The sequence below is a fragment of the Corvus moneduloides genome, chromosome Z (assembly GCF_009650955.1).
Source record: "Corvus moneduloides isolate bCorMon1 chromosome Z, bCorMon1.pri, whole genome shotgun sequence".
NCBI classification, from domain to species: Eukaryota; Metazoa; Chordata; class Aves; order Passeriformes; family Corvidae; genus Corvus; species Corvus moneduloides.
Window position 1 is genome coordinate 22,327,937 of NC_045511.1, and position 21,397 is coordinate 22,349,333.

Below are 21,397 nucleotides of genomic sequence, written 5' to 3' on the forward strand. Positions count from 1 at the left end.
CTGGCAGCCTTAGGTGCATGACAATTCCCTGGGGAGCCTGTTCAGTGCCCCACCACTATCTGGGGGAAGAACCTTTTCCTGACATACAACCTAAACCTCCCTGACAATAGGTAGGAAAACACTTAAATTAGACTCTCAAAGCTCTATCTATTTATCTTTCCAAGTAGCAGACTGAGTGACAACTTTATTTACACACATATATATCTTCTTGGGAGACATGCAAGTTAAAAAGCACCCTTTACTCAAGCGGCATGACAAGATCCAATGGCCAAAAGGCAGAGTTAGACAGATTCAAATAACAGTCAGACACACATTTCTTAGGATGATGAGTGATGCTAGAACAAGACCTCAGGCTTGAAAACAGGTTGGCTTTACTGAAGGACATGTCTTGGTTGGCTCAACACAGAAGGAAATGGAAGAAATTACAAAACTTTGCCTGTGGCCAGACTAAGCACCCTGGTGGCCCTTTTCGGCTTCAGACAACATAATGTTCATTATCTAATGTTGGCATTTCAACCTCAGACCTATAAGCTGGAGGAAAGGCCATAGTTTCATCATTTCATCCTGCACAACCTGACGGCTAAGTACGGGATTTCTCATAAGGAATGCTGTAAAAATGTCCCTCTTCATGGGTGCATCAGAACTGTTACACATTTTGTTAGTGTCCATCTCTCCTGCTGCCTCAGGGTCAGCCGAATCAAGTGGACCCAAAGGTCCACTGGTTTGATTGTTCCACAGCCCAAAACCCCTGAAATCACAGGGAGCACCCCAGAGGCTGTGATCCATGCCTTATCTTCAGCTGCAGCTCTCCCTTCCCCATATTTCTCGTATCTGGCCACTTTTCCAGAGAGATCTAGGTTCTTCGGCAGCTAATTGGTCTCTGTTATTCCTCCCCACCTACCCTTTCCCCATTTGCTATAATTCCTTCTCCCCAACTCTGTAACACCCCCTGGTTGATGTATCATTGGTTACTGTGCGGTTTCCACACCCCTTTGTTAGCGGTACAAAACGCCCTGGCCAGCTGCATGGCTTCGTCTCTCTCTGTGGATTTTGCTCCTGAATAAACCCCTTCCCCCCACAAAGAAGTCCCTCCACCTTTTTCCTACCTCCTTTGTGTGCCTTAGACATCTGTGGGTGAGATGAACCCATGCTGGTGCTTTGCCTGTCCTCCCGCACCACGTTTGGTCTCTGTCTGTCCCCGCTCAGGGCAAGCAGAAGTTCGCTCGGTGCCAGGACAGCGTGCTAGCCCAGAACGGCACCATAGCACTCTCCCTCACTACTCACAAGTCTATTCTGTTCACTTAGCTATTCTATTCTCTATATGTTCAAAAGATACAAAAAATGTATTGTAACTCTGCTCTGAGCATCAAATGTTTTTCCACAATAACACTCTTCCCTCAAAACATCACCTTCAACCAAAAGAGCGAAATGCAAGGCACTCGTGTAAAACTGATTAAAAAGCATTCTTTATTTCCATCAGCTCTATTGCATTGAGACAAAAAAATATTATGCAATATTTTCCCAATCTCACCTTCCTGTGAATGTAAATAGGAGAGCAATGGGACATTATTGTAGTAACTACAGTAAGTTGTGATCTGTGCTCGGCAACATTTTAAGAAGCCCTTGGCTTGGTGTATTTCATTTACAGGCCCAAAGGAAAAGGAGATTTGTTTGCAAAAAAAAAACAAAACAGGAAGAATATGGGATCCACAGCTTGCACATGAGTAATATGTATGAGCAGTGTTTTCATTTCACCTTCCTCCTGTTAACATTCCCACATGCCAACGGGAGATGTTTGGCATAGTGGGGAGAGACAGACGACGTGTTTGCATTAGCCATTAGCAGGAGGGAGATTTGTAATCCAGTCTGCCCCGGTGAGTCACCGCCAATCGCTCCAGGGCTTTTCGGCTGTATCGGCTCCACTTCGGAAACAGCCGGCTTACGTTAGAATATTGCTCTGCTCATCCAGAGCAGCCTTTTATGCCTGATCATCTCAAAGAGCATTATGACTTATCTGTGCCGTGGAAGTATTTATCTGTATTTAGCTGTCAGAGCTCCCTACAGGCCCTGCCAGAGTGGCAGCTACAGTTCAGCATCCCTCCGCAAACTTCGACCACTGGATGTGGCACTTCAGGCTTGGTCTAGTTAAGAACGTCGTGTTCGGTCAAAGGTTGGATTTGAAGATTTTGGAGATCTTTTCCAACCTTTATGATTCCATGATTCTAAGATTTATTAGGGAAAAGGACCTTTAGGCATTGTCTTCTCTTTCCCCACAGAGCCTTAGCAAAATTTGACCCCTTTCCAGCTTTCAGGGATGAGGTCAAGTTGTATTCAAATTTGTGCTGGCATGTGGGCATTTTTCATGTGAAAAGAGGAAAAAAAAACCAGCCAGCACAACAATTTGTAAGTTGTCAGAGACCTTTCAAAAGCTCAGACAGTTTTTCTAGTGAGTTTTTTATACCGCTAGAGAAGTGCTAGTATTTATAGGTTATATGTGGCAGAGTCTGCCATGTTAAACCCCCCCATCAAGTAAACCCATCCTTGAGCTTGTCTGCTGCACCTGTGCAGGTATTGGCGTGACCTCATCTATACATCTAATCTTAATTTCCTTACAGAAGTTGTAGAGTGGACTGATCTACTCCTTTTCAATCCTTCACTTTTCAAAGTGATGTGGTGGGATACAAGGACGTTGTCTAAGACAAAACAAGAACCAAGCCACAATTTCGCCGCACCCCCACCCCCCCAAAAATCAAATCTCTCATCTGATTTCTGGAGTGGGAGTCTCACAGTTGCAAAAAAATGATGACCTGAGTAGATGGGCTGCACTTTAGGTTCACAACCCCAAAATCAGGTTCCATGCACCACAGCGGGCAGGCAACACACAGATGAGTAGTTTTTACCCAGGCAGATGTGCTGAGCCCTGCTTGATTAACTCATGTCATCACCAGGCATACACTGTGGTTAACAGCATTTTAATTAACTCTGCACTGAGAGACAAAAGGAGAGTCTGGGTTGGTGACATCAGCACTGCATTTGACACATGTCACAGTGCACTGCTGGAAGGGGGAAGGAGCACTGCCACCCCTTCTCCAGCATTACAGCTGGATGGTCAGCTGTGCAAATAAATGATGTCTTAGAGTTCCAGTGATGTCATGGATGCAGGGCCCATAATTTCCTTCACAGGAAGAAAATTAAAGTATAAATAATTATTATTATAATTAAATAATACTAATATTGATGCCAGCTCCTTCTGGAAAAGGCAGGAGACAAATGCAGATTATTTAGCCACTTCTTTCAAAGCTTTGAGAGCTCAGCAGTATATATTCAGGATTGTTTCCTTTCTTTGCATTTTTTTTTCTCAAATGCAGATTATTTAGCCACTTCCTTCAAAGCTTTGAGAGCTCAGCAGTATATATTCAGGATTGTTTCCTTTCTTTGCATTTTTTTTTCTTTAATTTTTTATCAACCTCTGACAACTAAGGGGTGTCATATTTGCTCTGCAGCTTGAGGTCCAGCAGGCAGAAAAGGCTACTGAGCTGGGGTAGGGATCAGCATTTTGTACCCCAGCCCCTTTGCTGGGAACAGCATCCATGATATAGGTCAACAAGAACAGTAGATTAGTGGCATTTCATAACCACCCTCGAGTTTGTTCCTGAGTAATTGGATATTCTGGCTTTGAGAGAACATGTCCAGTGTTAGCAAATCCCAAGGATAAACATCTTGTATTTTACGATAAAGCTGAATTAACTAAAAAGCTTGAAATTGAATATCTCTGGAAGTTATCTAACCAAAGCTGGCATCTAGCTTAGAAGGACCAAATTTACTACTTCAGTGCTCCAGTTTTGAAAGGGAACATTAGGAAAATACAGAAATTAAATTCTCTGGAACATATAAATTTCATACATCTTCCCACCAAGTTCCTTATTTCCTTTTTTGGATGACCTCCTGATATTTCTCATCTTTCCATTTTGAGTCCCTATTTTTCACACTCTCCATCTCTCGAAAGATCTGAGTTCTCATGGAGGGTCCCCATGGTTTTTTTCTGGATCATAGGCCTTAATGTTCACCAAAGATTTTCCTCCATGGTGCTAAGAGGCCAGCCCTCAAAATCCTCCACTGATGGCAAATATCCACTCAAGTTCTCCAGAATATCCCAATTCATTTCTAGCAGGGCACTGTGTAAACAAGATTGGCCACCTGTTCATTCACTTTTCTTCCACCTCCAGCAGTTTCATATAAAACACATATGTACTACCAGGCAAAGTTAAAACAAAATAATTTATCCTATTTATATTGTCAAATGGAAGGGTAAAAAAAACAAAAAAAACCAAGCCAAAAACCAACTCATAGCAAAATTGAAATATTTATTTGCTAATTAAAATATACAAAGGTTTCTATTTTTCCACCCTCTGACACTGATGTACATAATCAGTTTAAGATTCCATAGAACCACAGAATGGTTTGGGTTGAAGGAAACCTTACAGATCACTTCATTCCAACCCCCCTGCCAGGGGCAGGGATACCTTCCCCTAGACCAGGGTGCCCAGTCCAGCAGCTAAAGAAAATTATAGCAAAGTTTTCAGGATAGAACAAGCTTTTGGTGTAACACTCTACATTTGGCTGTGTCCTACTCTTCAGACTCCTCCTCAGGGGAAGCAACCACTGAGTGCAAATAAAGAGAGCACCCACAGGAATTTTATGGTGACCCTTGAAGTTTCCAAGTGCATCCACAAAGTCCCTTACTAATTGATGAAATATCAGTATGTAGTGAGTTTGTTTTTAGTTGTCTGACATCACTGAGAGTTATAGCAGGGTAACGTTTGGCTCCTGAAAGAAATCTGCTCTCAAAGTGGAATTTGGGAGGGCTGGTTCAACCCCTTTTACATCTCCACAGAGTCAGCTGAGATCCCAGTTATAAGCAGACACTTGAGTCTTTTACCAGCTGCATTCCTCAAGACTTTATGGTTTTCCCATCTTAGCCCAAAGGACTTGAAACATTCTTCAGAGTTTTGCAATAACTTTTGGCTTCTGTGAAGTAAAATACCAACTCCTTGTACATGTTCCTGCTGTTCTTACATACTGAGGTGTACTTTGGCAGAGGTCTTTAGCCTCTCTGAGGATGGATGGCTTTGCACCCATGATGCCCCTATATCCTTTTGAGTCACATGTAAGGTGTAAACCATGACATTCCCATGTCTTCAAATATTTGCACTGGTCACTCACCTCCCTTCAGACACGGACAGGATCCCCAAATGTCATCACCCAAGCTTCACACAAGAGATCAGGTCATGAAGCCAGCATTCAGTTGCCCCTGCCGTGGGGCTGGAGCAACCTGGTCTAGTGAAGGTTTTCCCTGCCCATGACAGAGGCTTGGAATTAAATATTCTTAGAGGTGCCTTCCAGCCCAAATCACTCAGTGTTCTGTGGTGCTCCTTAATGCTTTTCCTAGCAGTGTTGGCTGAGTTTATCACACCCCGTGGGTAGAGGAGCCCCAGAGAGAGACCACCAAAGCAAGAGAGAGAGACTGGACCCCAGTCTGATCATCATTCTGTGCTGGCCTCTGCTCACAGGAAGACACCTACATCAAGGTGCTTTTATGTGGCAAACAACCACGCTCCAAGGTCAAGGTAAATCTACTCTGGGTGCTCAGATCATGGCCAAGTTACAGAAATCCAATGTTAGTATGGGAATGCTTGACTTTCAGCCCAGTCTCCAAATCTTGCTTTACTCCCAGTGGGCCGGGCAGAGTCAATATGAAGCTTTAATACACTTACTGATACAGGCTCTTTTGTTGCAAATATTATCTCAATCAAGTGGAATTTAGTTCACTTATCTCCTCTGGTAGATATTGAATCCCCAGCTGACTCCACTGCTCAGCTATCCAGCACGAAGGCTTCAGGAGCCAGTGAAAAAAGTTCCAGCAAGCTAAACAGGGCTGGTTTGCTATGAACTGCAAACCCATTACTGCTTTTCTTGAGCAAATACAAGCTCAATAAAGGAAATTACAGGCAGTACTTTCTTTGTTGAAAATAAGCATTCAGAAATGGTCATTTCAAGTGCAGGATACAGTTACATTGCATCTCTGCTGGAAACATCCACATCCGTTTCCCTGCCTTGCAGAAGGAAATGATAAATACAAAGTGGGCTAATATAAATCCATTCAATGATGAGAGTAGAGAAACACTTACTTCAAAATGACTCCTAAAATTACTGTAAAACTGTAAACACTGACAAGTGCAGACCGGGATGCTTTAGCCAAGAGCATGGAGACTTCCCTTAGCTGCCCAAGAAAGGAATATTTCCAGGACAGAAGAGTCCTTTGGCTGATAAATTCAGGTTTTTCTGACTCCAACAACAGGGAACTGCTCAGCATCAATTATGGCAGAGACTGCAGGTCCTGTCAGGTCACGTTCTCATGCAGTGAAGGTGGAGAACTGAGCTGGTGCCTAATTTCTGTCTAGCAAGACTGGCCCTTGGTAGAAAAAATTTAAGGTTGTGCCACAAGAATGATTAAGCAGGTGAAGTAAGACAGAAAACATAGCGAGGGGTTTGGGGAAGGAAGAGGGAAAGCAGAAACCACAGGTTTCTGAAGGGGTGTGTCAGAGAATGGAGCAGGCTCTTCTCAGTGATGCAGAGCAACTGAACAAGATGAACAGAGAGAAATTGATGCTCAGGAAGTTCGATCTGAACATGAGGAAGAACTTATTCACTGTGGAGTGGCCAAGGACTGAAACAGAGACCAGAGAGGGTGTGGTCCAGAATCACCTGGACAAAATCCTGTGCCACATGCTCTGGGACGATCCTGCTGGAGCAAGGAGATGGGACCCACTGTAGTCCCTTCCAACCTGAGCCATCCTTGGATTCTGTGATTCATCTTGAATATTAACCCAAATCAACACCAACTTCTTCGAAGCTATGTCTCTCAGAGCTACCTTCAGATGCATCTGTTTAGCAGGATGCATTTACCTCAGCAGCACTAATGGCTGTTTGCACTTCACTGCACTTCCAGCTGGGAATTCACTGATTATTCTCAATATTCACTTCATGTTGATTCATGCAAAGCACCAATCACTCTGGCTTCTACTGAAGCACTTTGGAGTGTGTTTGTCTTGAAGCACCTGAAGAGTACCTTGACATTTATGCAAAATACTTGGAAGTTTTTAAGGGTCTGTGCTGGCTGTTACAGGTTATGTTTGACAAAATGATGTTCTGTGCATGTGAACACATCAGTTAAATACTTATTATGGTTGCAGTTTAATCAGGACCATCCTTTACCCACCACAAAGACGGGTCTTTTAAATCGGAGCCTGTTTGTTTTTAGCAAGCCACAATTTGTGCAATAATCTCTTGTCATACACAAAATGAGTCGAATTCTCCTCTCATTCACTCTGAAGCAAATCCTGACTAACTCCATTGACTTGAGCACAATGGCTTTGGATTCATACCTCAAAACTGTGAGCAGATTTGGGCCTCTCACTCTATGAGAGATTGCCTGCTCTTTATATGCTTCATGGAAAGCAGCTTTGAGTCTGGCATGGATGCCAAATTAATTATTCAAAGCAAAAGAGAGGGACTTTTTTTCACAAATATTTGGACTGGTTGCACACTGTTACACATTTTGCTATTCAAAGTTTATACAAGGAATTGCAGAATTAATAGCATCTTGCATTTTGGGACTTGTCACGGGCATGAGTTAGGGAGGTTTTCTCCTAAGCAAACTTAGTGCTGGTACACACAAGTATCATTATCTTGAGCTCTGAAATATCATTTATCTCTTAAAGTATAAATCCAAAGCTGAACACTGTCCTGCCTGTTCCCACAGGCAGAGTAGCCATGGTTTGGAGTGTGTTTTACTTCATCAGCTATTGCAAAAATCAACATTTCATTCTCATGCACTGTAGGAAGCCAAACTCTATTCATCTGGTGCTCCAGCTATCACTTAAAGAGTATTTTTGCCTGAATGCTACCAGGAAAAACCACCTTAGTTCTTTGCTGGAACAGTAAAGTAGAATTAGCTTAGCAATCAACATCTTTGTTATTCAAGCTTAAATTGTGTTGGAGGAAAACACTGCGCCTCAGGGGAGAGACACATTCACAACAGAAACCTGTTCCATTTCCTTCATCATCTCTTGGAGGCAAGAAGGACCTGCTGGGACACGGGGTGTCTCTGAGTCACCTCTATTGACAAGAACATTAGAAATTTCTGTCCAATGGGAAGTGTATAACACAGCCTGGGTAAAATATGGAATCGATTTTATCTGCAGCACTGAACAAAGCCTGCGGTAGAGCAACGCGTCTGCAGAATGCAGCTGGAAGTAATTCCCTGCTGTCTATTATGTCTGTGATTAGAGGGATGGAGCACCTCTCCTATGAGGAAAGGCTGAAGGAATTGGGATAGTTCAGCCTGGAGAAGAGAAGGGTCTGGGATGACCTTCTAGTAGCCTTCCAGTACCTGAAGGAAGCCTATAAAAAAGCTGGGGAGAGACATTGGACAAGAGCCTGGATAGACAGGACAAGGGGAAGTGACTTCCCTACCAAAGGCCAAGGTTAGATGGGATATTGGGGAGAAATTCTTCCCTGTGAGGGCTGCCCTGGCACAGGGTGCCCAGAGAAGCTGTGGCTGCCCCTGGATCCCTGGCAGTGTCCAAGGCCAGGACAGACATTGGGGCTTGGAGCAAACTGGGATGGTGGAAGCTGTCCCTGCCCATGGCAGGGGGTGGCACTGGACAATCTTCAAGATCCCTTCCAATCCAAACCATTCTCTGGCTTTATGATTCAGTGTCACCAGGCTCTAACAAGATCCTCACCTTCTTCGAGTCACCTAGGCACAGAAAAACCAAGATCAAAGAGACATGCTCTCCTTGCTGCCAGCCCTGACCCCAATACCCAGGTAGGAGGAACAGCAATTTCAAAGAATCTTTTTTTGCCCACTCTTTCCCAGCGTCTCTGGCCTGGAGGCATTGCAGGTGTTGGATGCTGGATGTTCCCTGACACGAGCAAGGCAAGACATTCCTCACAGCTTTTTTCTGGGGAACGGCTGAGCTGTTTTCACAGAGAAAAACACATCCACAATAACATGTTTCAAAACTGCTTGGCCCGAGGCACTGAATACAACAAGAATGTGTTCAGGAGGGAACAGCTGGCAAAGCCACCGAGTCAACAGCTGGGAAAGCCACTGAGTCAACAGCTGGGAAAGCCACCAGCAGGTGAGGCCTGGATGACACCGTGAGCAGGGACAGCTGCCCCAGAGCAGGCACACTGCCTGCAAGCCCGAGGGGACACCGCACCCTTGGCAGCTCTTGGGTGAGGAACCAACACATTTTGCTCCTGGGAGGTGATTTCTAGTTGTGTTTCAGGTTGATGCTTGGCCTGACAGAAGCTTGTAATAAATATAAGTTATGTGTGTTACCTATATTTATTTACATGAGCATTGTTAGATGTCATTGTGAATTACGTTGGGTGAGGTTTGAAGCAAACTGGTTTAGTGGAAGGAGTCCCTGCCCATGGCAGGGCATTGGAATTATGTCATCTATCAGGTCCCTCCCAACCCCTAACCATTCTAGGATTCTGTGATTCTAGGAATAAATAACAACTCCCTAATTTAAGTATTCATGACATGGAGTTACTAGTATTCAAATAGCACCTTAAAAGGAATTTTTAAAAAATTAATGTATATAACCATCTCACATCCTACCTCTTTACAACTAGGACATATTCTTTACAAATATGTCCTAATTAACACTTACAGTTCACAGAGAAAGTCTGATTGAGATACTGCTGAAGTACAGATGTCTGTAAAACAGAGAACTCCAAACTGATGCTGAAAAATACAACAGATCTGAACATCAGGTGACAAAGTACCAAAAAGACCTCGTTTCCAACAACCACAGTCAATTACAGCTACAATGCGCAACTACTCAGTGATATGTGTCCAGCCTGTCTTGCACGTAAATCCATCAACAAAAGCTGCAATTATTATTTTCACTCTTTAAGTGTTGCCACTCAGGTATTTGTGTCATTGTGTTGCAAGGGAGAAAAACACCTCTGACAATGCCTGGAGAAATAGCTGCACCCACAAAGCACTGACAAAAAATAAATATTTCTTGGAGCAGCAATAGTGAGCCAAGAGGAGGCCTTAACCAGACAGAAACATGTTGTGAATCTGGAAGCTCCATCCTGATTGCAGCTTTGACAGGTGAAACAAACCCTCAGTAAATCACCACATCCCAACAGTGATCAGAGGCTCTTGACACCAAACCCACCATGAGTCTCTGCTTTCCTGGGGCTCAGATGAATAAAGCACCCCACCTGAGGTTGTAGGATTGACCTGTGCTGGAATAAAATACTGGTTTGTCCTGGACCTCTCTCTGTACTTGGCCACTTGTAGCTCAGTATTAATTTTTGCCCAGACTTTCCATCCAGATGGAGGCAATTCTGCTGTTTTAATGGAACAGTATTCAGATACTAGTCCAAACTCCCAGGGACAGGATGATAAACGGCTTCACAGAGGGCCTAGAAGATGTATATTTAACAAAGTATAAATGGGAACAAAACTAATGATCCTTAAAATATCAGTGCAGTCCTGAAACCAGGAATTTTGATGTACCAGTGGAGGAACTGCTGTACCTGTGAGAAAAGCATCTCCTCAGTTCTCTTTCTGCAGCCAGAGAATGAAAAGCTACCTAGGCAAAGCTTGGACATTTTAAAGACATAGGAATCTCAATTCTTAAGGGAGGAAACAGAAAAGAAAAAGGGGTACAAGCAAAAAGGGAAAAGGGAAATATAAAAAGCCCCAAATATTCTTGAGTTATTCTAATGTGATCAAGTTCTAGTCCTGCATCCTCTAAAGGTCACCTTCCTCAGAGAGGGCTCCTTGGATGCAACAGATAATTGAACCAGACTGCTGGGATACAAGGGTTGGGGTGAACACTTCTAGGACCGAACATACTGATCTGCATTTAACATCTATTTCTCAGTGCAGACTTGTTCAGTTCCTCTCCAGGAGCTCTCAGGTATTTTCTATTCAAGTCCAAACCCAAACACTCAATCTAAAATGTACCCACAGACAATTAAGGCTATAAAACTGAGCTCTATAAAACTGAACTCGCCACTTCATTCATATCTGATTGTTTTGGGTGTGAGGAGAGCAGCAGTGCTGGGAAGCTGCGGCTCCTGCTCGCGGGTGTGGGTTTCACATCAGCTGTGTCGTGCCTTTGGCAGCCTGGCACACACAGCTGTTCCTCGATGCTGTTTTTGGTGCTGCCAGCTGGACTGAGCCATCCCAAATGGATCATGTGTGCCTAACAAGAATGAATTCTGCATATGTTCAGGGTCCTGCCCTGGCAGAGGAAGAGGTGGGGGAGCGCAAGTGCTCACTCCCCCCAGCTCTGTGCCTGCATTTGGTCAAACACACCTGCAAAGGAAAGGTGACATCTGCAAACCTCCAGATACCAGCAAGAGCTTGCTCCAGAAGGTTTATTTACATTCATCTGCTTTATGACAATGATTTTCCATACCAGTGACTAGTGACATCCCTGCTCCAAGTCGATGGCTCATCATGGACTATGAAGAGCTGCTGTGATTTCTTGCAAAGCCTCTCTCCCTGCATTTCAATCACTCGTTTCCAATTTATAAGGCCTTGCTTCAGCATGACGCCTCCAGGCAACTTCAGTTCTCCAGTGGGACTACACAGGTGTGTAGCACAGGTGTCTAACACACAGGCACAAAGATTTTTTAGCACCTACATAAAAATTACTATCAAGTGCTCCTGAGACTAATCAGCACTTCAATATCACAACTAATTTAGTATTGGCTTGTTCTGTCACACAATAGTGAACTTCTTTGATAGTTCAAAGAATCATAGAATGGCCTGGGTTGGAAAGGACCTTAAAGACAACCCAGTTCCAAGCCCCCTGCCATGGACAGGGACACCTTCTACTAGACCAGGTTGCTCCGAATCCCATCCAAGCTGCCCTTGAACGCTTTCAGGGATGGGAGATCTTGTGCTTCACCGCCTTCATGGAGAAGAATTTCTTCCTAATATCTGCTCTAAACCTACCCTCTCTCAGCCTGAAGTAATTCCCCGTTGTCCTGTCATGTCACATTCTTGTAAATAGTCCCTTTCCACCTCTCTTGTAGGCTTCCTTCAGGTACTGGAAGACTCAATTAAGTCATTCCAAAGCCTTCTCTATTCCAGGCGTGTACTCATATCTAACAAGCATTTAAAATTATCTACACTTTTCAAAATTAATATTTTCTGTGTTCATTTGCAGCTAGGAAAAGTGCTGGAAGGCAAGCAGCTGAGATCCACAACTCCAAGGAGGGTTCAGCACCACCTTCTCTCGGTAGCACAGTTTGCATCTCCCTCCAGATCACGAGACATAAAATTGCCACTGGCACAAAGCTCTTCTCAGAATGTTTTATGCCTAAAACCCAAGCTCATTTTAGTGTCAAGGAGAAAAATAATATCTGTCTTCCAAAGAGGAGTCTTTGTTCATCCTGACTGAGAATATTAATCAAAGCCTCAGCTGGGGAAGATCAGTGGGCGCAGGGTGCACATGAGGTGATTTTGCAACTGATAGTTGTCTATCATAAAAGCATGAGAAACCTCACTGCAGTTCTGTGCAGAGCACAAGGACAGAGCTGGCCACTACACAGCACGTGCTCTCCTCCTCCACTGCACTGCTAAATTGCATTAAACAGAAATTAACAATAAATTCAGCGTGCCCTGAATGCTTTTCCTGTGTAACTCTCTGCAGCAGTTGCTGAAGGAACACGGTCATGACCGTGGTGTGATAAATACAACACAGTAAATCCAATGTCACACATCAGAGGAAGCAATGACCGGCTTCCATATCTATGTACAAACTAACGGTGGCTGTTTCCTCTTTCCATCACCATTTGAGGCAATGCATTAACAAAAACCTGCACTTCTTGAGCAGCTTTCTTCATGTTGTGATTATTATACTGCTAAGATCACTGAAGCCCATCTTGACCCCTTGTGCGAGAAGGACAAAGCAGCAGTGTTGCAGAGAATCACAGAACCCTTGAGGTTAGAAAAGCCCTCTAAGGTTGAGTCTAAACATTCCCTGACACTGCCAAACTCACCAGTAACCTATGTCCCCAAGTGCCACATCTATATGTTTTTTGAACACTTCAAGGGATGTTGATTCCACCACTTACAGATAATATCCATAATAATATCCACAATATTCATATCTGAAACTTGGTAGGAAGAAAAAAAAAGAGGGGTGCAAAGAAAAATGGAGAATTTTACCATCATTTTACCATCCAAAAAATGGATTGTTATCCTCTGAAGTGAGTTATGCTTCTAGGTGAGCCACATCAAAGAGGGAAGCTTGCAGGTCTCCTGAGTCATCAGCACTTCGCTGTGACATGGGACAGGAAGGAGCTTTCCACCATCTGCCACACCCTGTGCATGTCCAGGCCTGGACTCACCAAGGTGGCCGCTACTGATTCAGCTAGAGGGAAGACACATTTTAAGGCATGAAAGCAAGTTTGGAAAGAGAAACATATAATTTCTTCCTACCAACACAGAGATATCCATGGCTTTGGCAGGAGTGACCCAGAAAACAGATAGAGACGTTTGGTCCCTTCCTTTACAATTCTGTGATCACAAATCTAAGCGGGTGGATAAATAATCATGCCAGTCTCACTCTTCCCTGTCACAGACAAGACCTGAGATATCAAGAGAAAGGTTTGGGAAAAAAAAAAAGGCAAGTTCCTCCAAAGAGTTTGTCTCTGAGAGATACCTGAACCTCAGGCATCTGTCACCTGTAGAAGCTTTAATGATGGTTTGGTCAGCCAGGGAGTTGTATGCCTACTGCACTTTAAAGCTATTGATTCCACTGATTGTTTGTTACACAATGGGCCATTTGCACTGTTATTGGCAGCTCAAGACTGTAGAATGGTTTGGGTTGGAAGGGACCTTACAGATCATCCAGTTCCAACCCCCTGCCATGGGCAGGGACACCTTCCACTAAACCACGTTGCTCCAACCTGGCCTTGGACACTTCTAGGGATGGGGCAGCCACAACTTCTCTGGGCAACCTGTGCCAGGGCCTCACCACCCTCACGGAGAAGAATCTCTCCCTTATGTTCAATCGAACCTACCCTCTAAGTTTAAAGCCATTCCCCCTCATAATGTGGCTGCAGCCCTTGCTAAAAAGCCTCTCTACATCTTTCTGTTAAGTCCCTGTAAACATTGAAAGGCCTCAATAAAGTCTCCCTGTAGCTTTCCTAACTCTACTGTAGAAGTAACTTTGCAAACACTTATTAATAAATAACCAATCTCATTAACACCATGATCACAGGAATGGACAACAGCTACAATTTAGTTAAAAATGACCGCTATCTCTGCTTTAATTTTCTCAGATACACTATCACCCAGTCACTTGATATCTTTTGTTTTCCTGTCCCCAGGAGCTGGATTTGCCTTGTTCTTCAGTCATCAATCGAACATGATGGGGGGATCCCTTCTCTTGTTTGCTAGTACAATAAGATAAAGAGGACATCTGATGACACAGACAACATTGACTCCCTGCTTATAAAACATGTATAACATCTCTCTTTTCTTTTTTACAGCAAAAGGAATCACAGCTTATGGACTGAAATATATCTCTGTTGAGTATTCACCAGCACCAAAGGCAGCTGACATCCTCAAAGCTTCTGAGAGGCTTTTGCAGAGGTCACTCAGTTCCCCAAAGCCTGACCAACAACAGTCACTTCACTCAATGGTCCCTTGGGAGAAAAGCAGCAGCAGCCTCCAAATAAGAAACACCAAAAAATCTGCTTTTTAAAATTCAAAATAGTAAGAATAGCAGCATTACCAGCTTAACGGCAAAGGGAATAGCTGAAACCCAGTCCAACCTGGCCTTGAACACTTCCAGGGATGGGGCAGCCACAGCTTCTCTGGGCAACCTGTGCCAGATCCTCACCACCCTCACAGCCAAGAATTTCCTCCCAATGTCTAATATCAGAAGACCATGGAGAAATTATTACAAATGTTTTCTGTAGCCTCTGTCTTTGCAAATTTTTATTCCTCAAGCATATAAAAAAACGTAGTAGGATGTGGGACAACCTCCCTACCCCTCAAGGGCCGCCGCAAAGGAATCAGGTTTTGTGCATGGCCTAAATACAACGTGTCTGTGAGGGACTTAGTCCTCCTCTGCACCAGAGGAACTGAACCATTTTTCTTTTCTCAGCCATTCATCACCACTACAGAAACCATCAGCCGTAGTTAACCTAGAGCAACACCATGAGCATGGAGTGTCCTATGACCCCTTAGGCGCGCTCAGTTCTCCCAATCGCCACACACAAGACATGTTATGACTCTTATTAACTGATGGAGAAAAAACAGCGATGGGAGGTAAAGTCTCTTGTCCCAGCCATGCCCAGGTCCAGTTGCTGGTTGCTGGTACCGCCCCTCAGCATCCATGACCTCTTTGCTGCCCACCTCCCTGACAGCGAGATAACCTCACTGTGCTTGGGAGCATCCTCCTACCTGTCAAGGCTTTTTCTTTTAATCATGGAGCTACACCGTGGTTTTCTCGTGGAAGTGAGTGAATCATCTAAAAGTTTAAGTCACAGAATCACAGAATCTTTTAGGCTGGAAAAGCCCTCCAAGACCATCAAGTCCAAGCATTTCCCCAGCACTGCCAAGGCCACCACTGACTCATGTCCCCAGCTGACACATTCACACGGCTTTTAAATCCCTCCAGGGATGGAAAATCCACCACTGCCCTTGGCAGTCTGTGCCAGGGCTTCACAAGCCTTTCCATGAAGAAAGTTTTTACTAACGTCCAATCCAAACCTCCTCAGGTGTGACTTGAGGCGCAGCTCACTGTGCATTGAACCAAGTACAGTCTGCTTGTGAAGCAAGTGGACTATTTATTGTAATAACACAGTATTAAGGTTTAGAGGCTATTATTTATATTTCCCCAGCCTATTTGGTTACTTTAAAACAGCCAGAATTTCAGTGTGTTGGACCTCCTGCTTCTACATCAATCCCAAGTGTTCCACCCATCTCTTTGCTGAAATCCCCAGCATGCTACTGCTCCTTTTGCTTGATCGGGACCATGCACCTCTGCTATGGATCCTGCTTACACAGGGGGAACCTGCTGATCACAGCTTCTGCACAGCCCCACAATGCAAATATTAGTTAGGAGAATGTAATTACAGCTGTACCACACACACGGCAAAGTGGCTTCGTAAACAGGAAAGCTCATACAGACAAAACCTGTAGGTGACACCTCAAACAGTTAAAATACTAATTTTTTAACAAAAATATTACCCACATAGCAATAACTAGTGCCTGCACCCCAGGAAGGATCCCAACAAGGGCATTTGTAGAGTCAACAGTGCCTGCTCCAGAGGGGAGATGGGGAAAGATGGAGCTGACCTTTTTTTTTGTTGTATTCATCTTCTGTGGCATTGGAGGAGTCCGAATGATAGTCCCGAAGTTCCTGCTCATACAGCTGCAAAAAATTATCATCTATCTTTCCTTTCTTGGACTTGTCACCCTTCTTCTTCTTCTTGTCTTTGCTTTTTTTGCCTTTTTTCTTCTTTTTCTTTCTGCGCTCATAGTCATCTTCATCCTCACTGCTATACTCTCTTCGCTTGGTTTTTTTCTTTTTCTTTTTCTTCACTTCCCCATCAATCTCTGAGTCCTCAGACTTTGATTTCTTTTTGCTTTTTTTCCCCTGGCATTCATCTTCCCCATCTTCCTCAGCTACATCTTCCACTACCTTCTTTTTGCTTTTTTTCTCCTGGCCTTCCTCTTCCCCATCTTCCTCAGCTACTTCTTCCACTACTTCCTCTTCCTCTTCCTCCTCCTCTTCTGTTTTGTGCTTTTCAGTCTTTTCTTTCATGTCATTGTTTTGCACCCCTGCCCTTTTAACAGCACTCTGGGATTGCCTTTAATCTTCTCCCACCTTTCCACCTGCCAAACTCCCTTAGTCCTCCTCTCCCTGCCTGGGGCTGGGCTGCCCTTGTTTCACAGTGTCCTTCCTCCCCACTGGCTCAGCATAGATATGTCCCAGAGTCTCTTCCTAACCTCGCTCTCTTTCTGCCTCTTCCTGCCTTCCTTCAGCTCCTTGACTGAGACACCTTCCTCTCTCTTCTGCCTTTCCTTGTCTTTGGGGTTTCTCTCCTTTTCCTTACTATTATTTATTCATTGGTGTGTGCTGAGAACTTTCTCCTCTTTTTTCAGAGCTGCCTCAGCCTCCGCTCAGGGTCAGTTGACAATCTGGGTCTAGGGTATCAGGACGTGCCAATCAAGGTTGTAGCTCCCTGGAAAATTGGTTTGATGAGGGCACGTGGTCAAGACACTTCTTGTCCTTCATATGCTAGCCCAGGGCAGGGGAAAACAAAGACATTTCTCCTCCTCATGGCATGTAGCAGCTTCTGAAACCTCATGAAAAATTACTTAGTGCTGCCCAGTCATGTGGTTATAAGACAGATGGGCAGGTGAAAAAGGAGACCCACCAAGCAACCATATCTCACTGGTCTGCATTTCCTCTCCATTATTCATGGTGTCAGGTTCACCTTACTGATAACAGTGGTCTCAACTTTACACGGACTTTTTTTTTTTTTTTCTTTTGACCAGCCAGGCCAGTGACCAGAAAAGACAAACACCCTCAGGACCTCTGCCTGGAGATGATATGGCAGTAGCAATGCACACCTGTACCCAGTTCCTCCAGCCCATTCCTGTGCTGTATCTACCACCAAAACCTCCAAACACTGATAATAAACAAATACAGCTGTCAGAAGAAGCCACTGAGTGTGCAGGACACAAGGTGCCCTGATAGCAGGATGCGTTGGCCAAACAAATAGAAACAAAACTTAGCGTAATAACTGAGCACAAGCACAAATATGGCCATCTGACTGCTTCCCGGGGCAAATATTGAGGAGAGATAGGAAAGAGACGGGAAAAATAAATGATGTAACAGCACAGAGTGAAGGACACTGCAGCATAAACTGTGCCCAGCACCCCACTTGTGCCCTGGATGCCAGTAGGCTCTCATGGCAGATAAGGGAAGGACAAGCACCATGAGATTGGATCAATCTCAGCTGCAGTCAGGAGCTGGTGATTTAAAGTCTGACAGAATGAGAACAGAAAAGAAGAAACATAATATCTTTCTTCTTCTTCTTCTTCAAAGGTGCTGCTATGGGCTTTATCACAGAAAATTAGGTTTAATAAAAAACTATGGTTTAGAAAGCCATCCTGAATTTTTCCAGTGGAGATGAAGTGTACATAAAGCAAGTGGGGCAGTCAGCGTGGCATTAAATCCCGGTAACACAAGAGCTGGATTTATGGCAGGGCTGTAGGATGATGATGCAGAACCTCCTGCCACCACCCACTCTGTCTGTGGGATAACTCAGCCCACAGCTTCCTCAAGTGATAAATTAAATGTGATTTGCTTGATGGTGTGCTGCCCAGGTTAATGATATACTATCGGTAAGTCAGAGGTTTCATCCATGACGGGTCTTTCATGTACGTGATTTAAAACTCTTCATAGATAAAACTGGGGGCTTCCACGACCCAGCTCGAAGGAGAGGATGGCAGGAGTGTTGGGTTATCAGGAGCACAAGGAGCAGATGTTTTGATGGCAGGATGTGCAGCCCACACAGGACGTCAGTGGCACCTCCCTGGGAAGAAGTGGGTGGGGAGCACCAGGCCCAGAGGCTGCAGGGTTGATGTGGGTCTGTGCCCCCCATCTTAGCAGTTGTTTGGCACCAGTCTCCAACAATTTAATGTGGATAATATTTTAGAAAGCACTGTGTTTTTAATGGTCTCTGTTTGCTGAATGAAGTTCTTTCTACTAAGAATCAGAGTGGATTATTCAGGGAGAGCTTCCAAGTAGGTTAAAGCACAGGTTTGGGATTAAACATGAGAATGGCTTTTCCAGACTCTTAAAATCATAAAGAAAAGAAAATAATCACTCTTCTGCCTTATGATACCACTCCCACTTGCCAAACTCCCAGGATGTCGGCACCACAGGACCTGCATTGTGCCTGAAATAACCTGATTATTTCCAGGTCCTTATTTTCTGGAAAGCAGCAGAAATAGTGCATCTCTGCATGTCACTTCTGAGACCAGGCATGGAACAATTGTCTCAGCAGGCAGCAAGGGCACACTGCTCCAAAGGCACTGTCCCGGCACATGGATGCTGCCAGTCCCAAGGATCCTAGGGATCCTGCAGGGATATTTGATGATGCAGCACATTTCCGCAGACAGATGCTTTGCAGCTCACTGTATTCCTATTAGCTTTCCCCTCTCTGGGACAGCCACCAGCACACAGCAGAAATTGCAGGCGTAAATATTTCAGCTTAAATTTGGGAGACAGATTTAGGTTTGGCTGTGGAAAAGCCAGCCCTCTCCAGCAAGAAAAGAAAAAATAAAAAATTCCACAGCACAGAATAAAAACGCGCCTTCAGAAAAATAAAAACCATGGAATCCCCGAGAAAAGCGAAGCTCTTATCTTTGTTATGTTTTCAGTAGGTACACACTTCATCACATTGAGTCCCTGAGAGCTGCTGCTCCCAACAGCTCAAGCTCTAAGCAGAAAAATGCTGACAGCAGAGTGCCACAGAATGGTTTGGGTTGGAAGGGACCTTAAAGCTTGTCTTGTTCTACCCCCTGCCATGGGCAGGGACACCTTCCACTAGCCCAGGTTCCTCCAAGGCCCATCCAACCTGGCCTTGGACACTTCCAGTGATCCAGGGGCAGCCACAGCTGCTCTGGGCACCCTGTGCCAGTGTTAAACCAACCTCACTGAGGGAAAAAAAAAAAAATTACTTGCCTTTGACAGCAGAGCTGTTGGAGTAGGAGAAATGCCTTTTTCTCTTCCTGCACTGGGAGATTCAGATTTAGGATGCTGACGGCACCTCTGGGAATAGCCTCAGGCTGGTACAGCTCCAGCCAGGGCCAAGACCCAGCTACCTTGCAGAAATATTGCAATTAATGCCTCATGTGTCATGAGGAATGATCTGAGGCACTAGAAGAACCCTGGGACACCAGAACAGTTTTCCCAGGGAGGACCACTCCTCTAAGATCACTCCAGTCTTGCACTTCATTTTGTCCTGGTGCAGTAGAGCAGGACTTCAGGTGAAAGCCACAGATAAATCCCCTCTTATCGAGCAGGCTGAAGTGATGGGGGAGAAGAGACATTTGCCATGTCTTGCTCCAACTTTGCTCCACACGCTTCCTTCGTCTGTAGTTTCATTTTAATCAAGAAGAATTGTGCCGAGAATGCTACATCTCGCTTTTGTTCTTTTTGTGAATAACAGCTGGGAGAAGAACAATAGGATTTATTGGTGCATAAAGAACTACCAGGAAAGCAACCAAGCTATCAGTGAGAACCATTAGTTACAACTGTCAACAGTATTTATACGGGTTTGTACTCTAACCCCACAGTCAGCAAGAGATTCTCCAAAATCCTCCCTCCCAAAAAGGCTCAGGCCAGAACCCAGCATAGCATCATGTTCCAGGGAGACTTCTTGAATTATAACAGATTTGGTGGAGTACAAGAGGTCAAAATTTGTCTTTTGAGGTCCTGACTCACCTGTAAACTTTTTCCTAAGGTGCGGAAACCTGTACAGTGCTAAACCTGGAATCACCCATTATTAGGTAATGATACGATTAATAACAAAAATTACTATATAAATATTAGGCAATGCATCAACACACCTTTTCTTTAGTTCAGTCTCTTCTCTGTTATTCCTATTTTGCACTTATTATCATAAAATCCAGATGCCCATACCCATGTGCCATGCGACACAGCTGACACATCCCAAAGAAACATCAGAAATATTTGTTCCAGTCTCCTTCCCAAGGCAGATGCAGGGAAGCCTCCTGTTTCAGAAGTTGTTTTTCAATACTTGCTGCTGTGCACTTAGGGTCAGGGAAGATTGTTTTTTCATTTTTCTTGCTCAGTATGGGGGCAACTTAAAAAAATAAATAAATACAAAAATTGGTATCTGCATGCATGCTCTGTGTTTAACTGCTCTCTTGGTGACCAACACGGCCCGTGGAGATGAAGGCAAAGAAAGTGGCTTCAAGAGACAGACAGCGAGACTTAGGTCAGTTACAGGCAGAACACTTTCCCAGATGTTTTATGAACCAGTTGGTTTAGTTTGCCTCCCCTGTGTCTCCAGCGGGGAGTCAGGTTGAGGTATAACGAAGAAAAAAAGGGCAACTTTGACTTGCAGCTACCAGAGCTTTGGGTGAGTTTGAAGCATGCAATGCTCTGCCCAGGGCATCTGAAACACCAGGCACACAGCCTCAGATCTCTTTCTTTCTTTTTTTCTGTGCATAGTCTTGGCATTAACACAGGCTCTACCCCCACCTCTGGATAGTTTCTTGGAAGTACTCCCT

The 21,397-nt window shown here is 44.4% G+C and overlaps 1 protein-coding gene across 1 annotated transcript in view; it reads right to left on the bottom strand.

The window, feature by feature from the left end:
- The window catches only part of LOXHD1 (lipoxygenase homology domains 1), a 153,994-nt gene extending 137,012 nt beyond the window's left edge, over window positions 1-16,982 (bottom strand). The window contains exon 1 of the mRNA XM_032095893.1: window positions 16,421-16,982. Coding sequence (XP_031951784.1) covers window positions 16,421-16,889 — 469 coding nt within the window. The 5' untranslated portion in view covers window positions 16,890-16,982. The remainder of the gene's footprint in view (window positions 1-16,420) is intronic.
- Window positions 16,983-21,397: the final 4,415 nt, after the last annotated feature.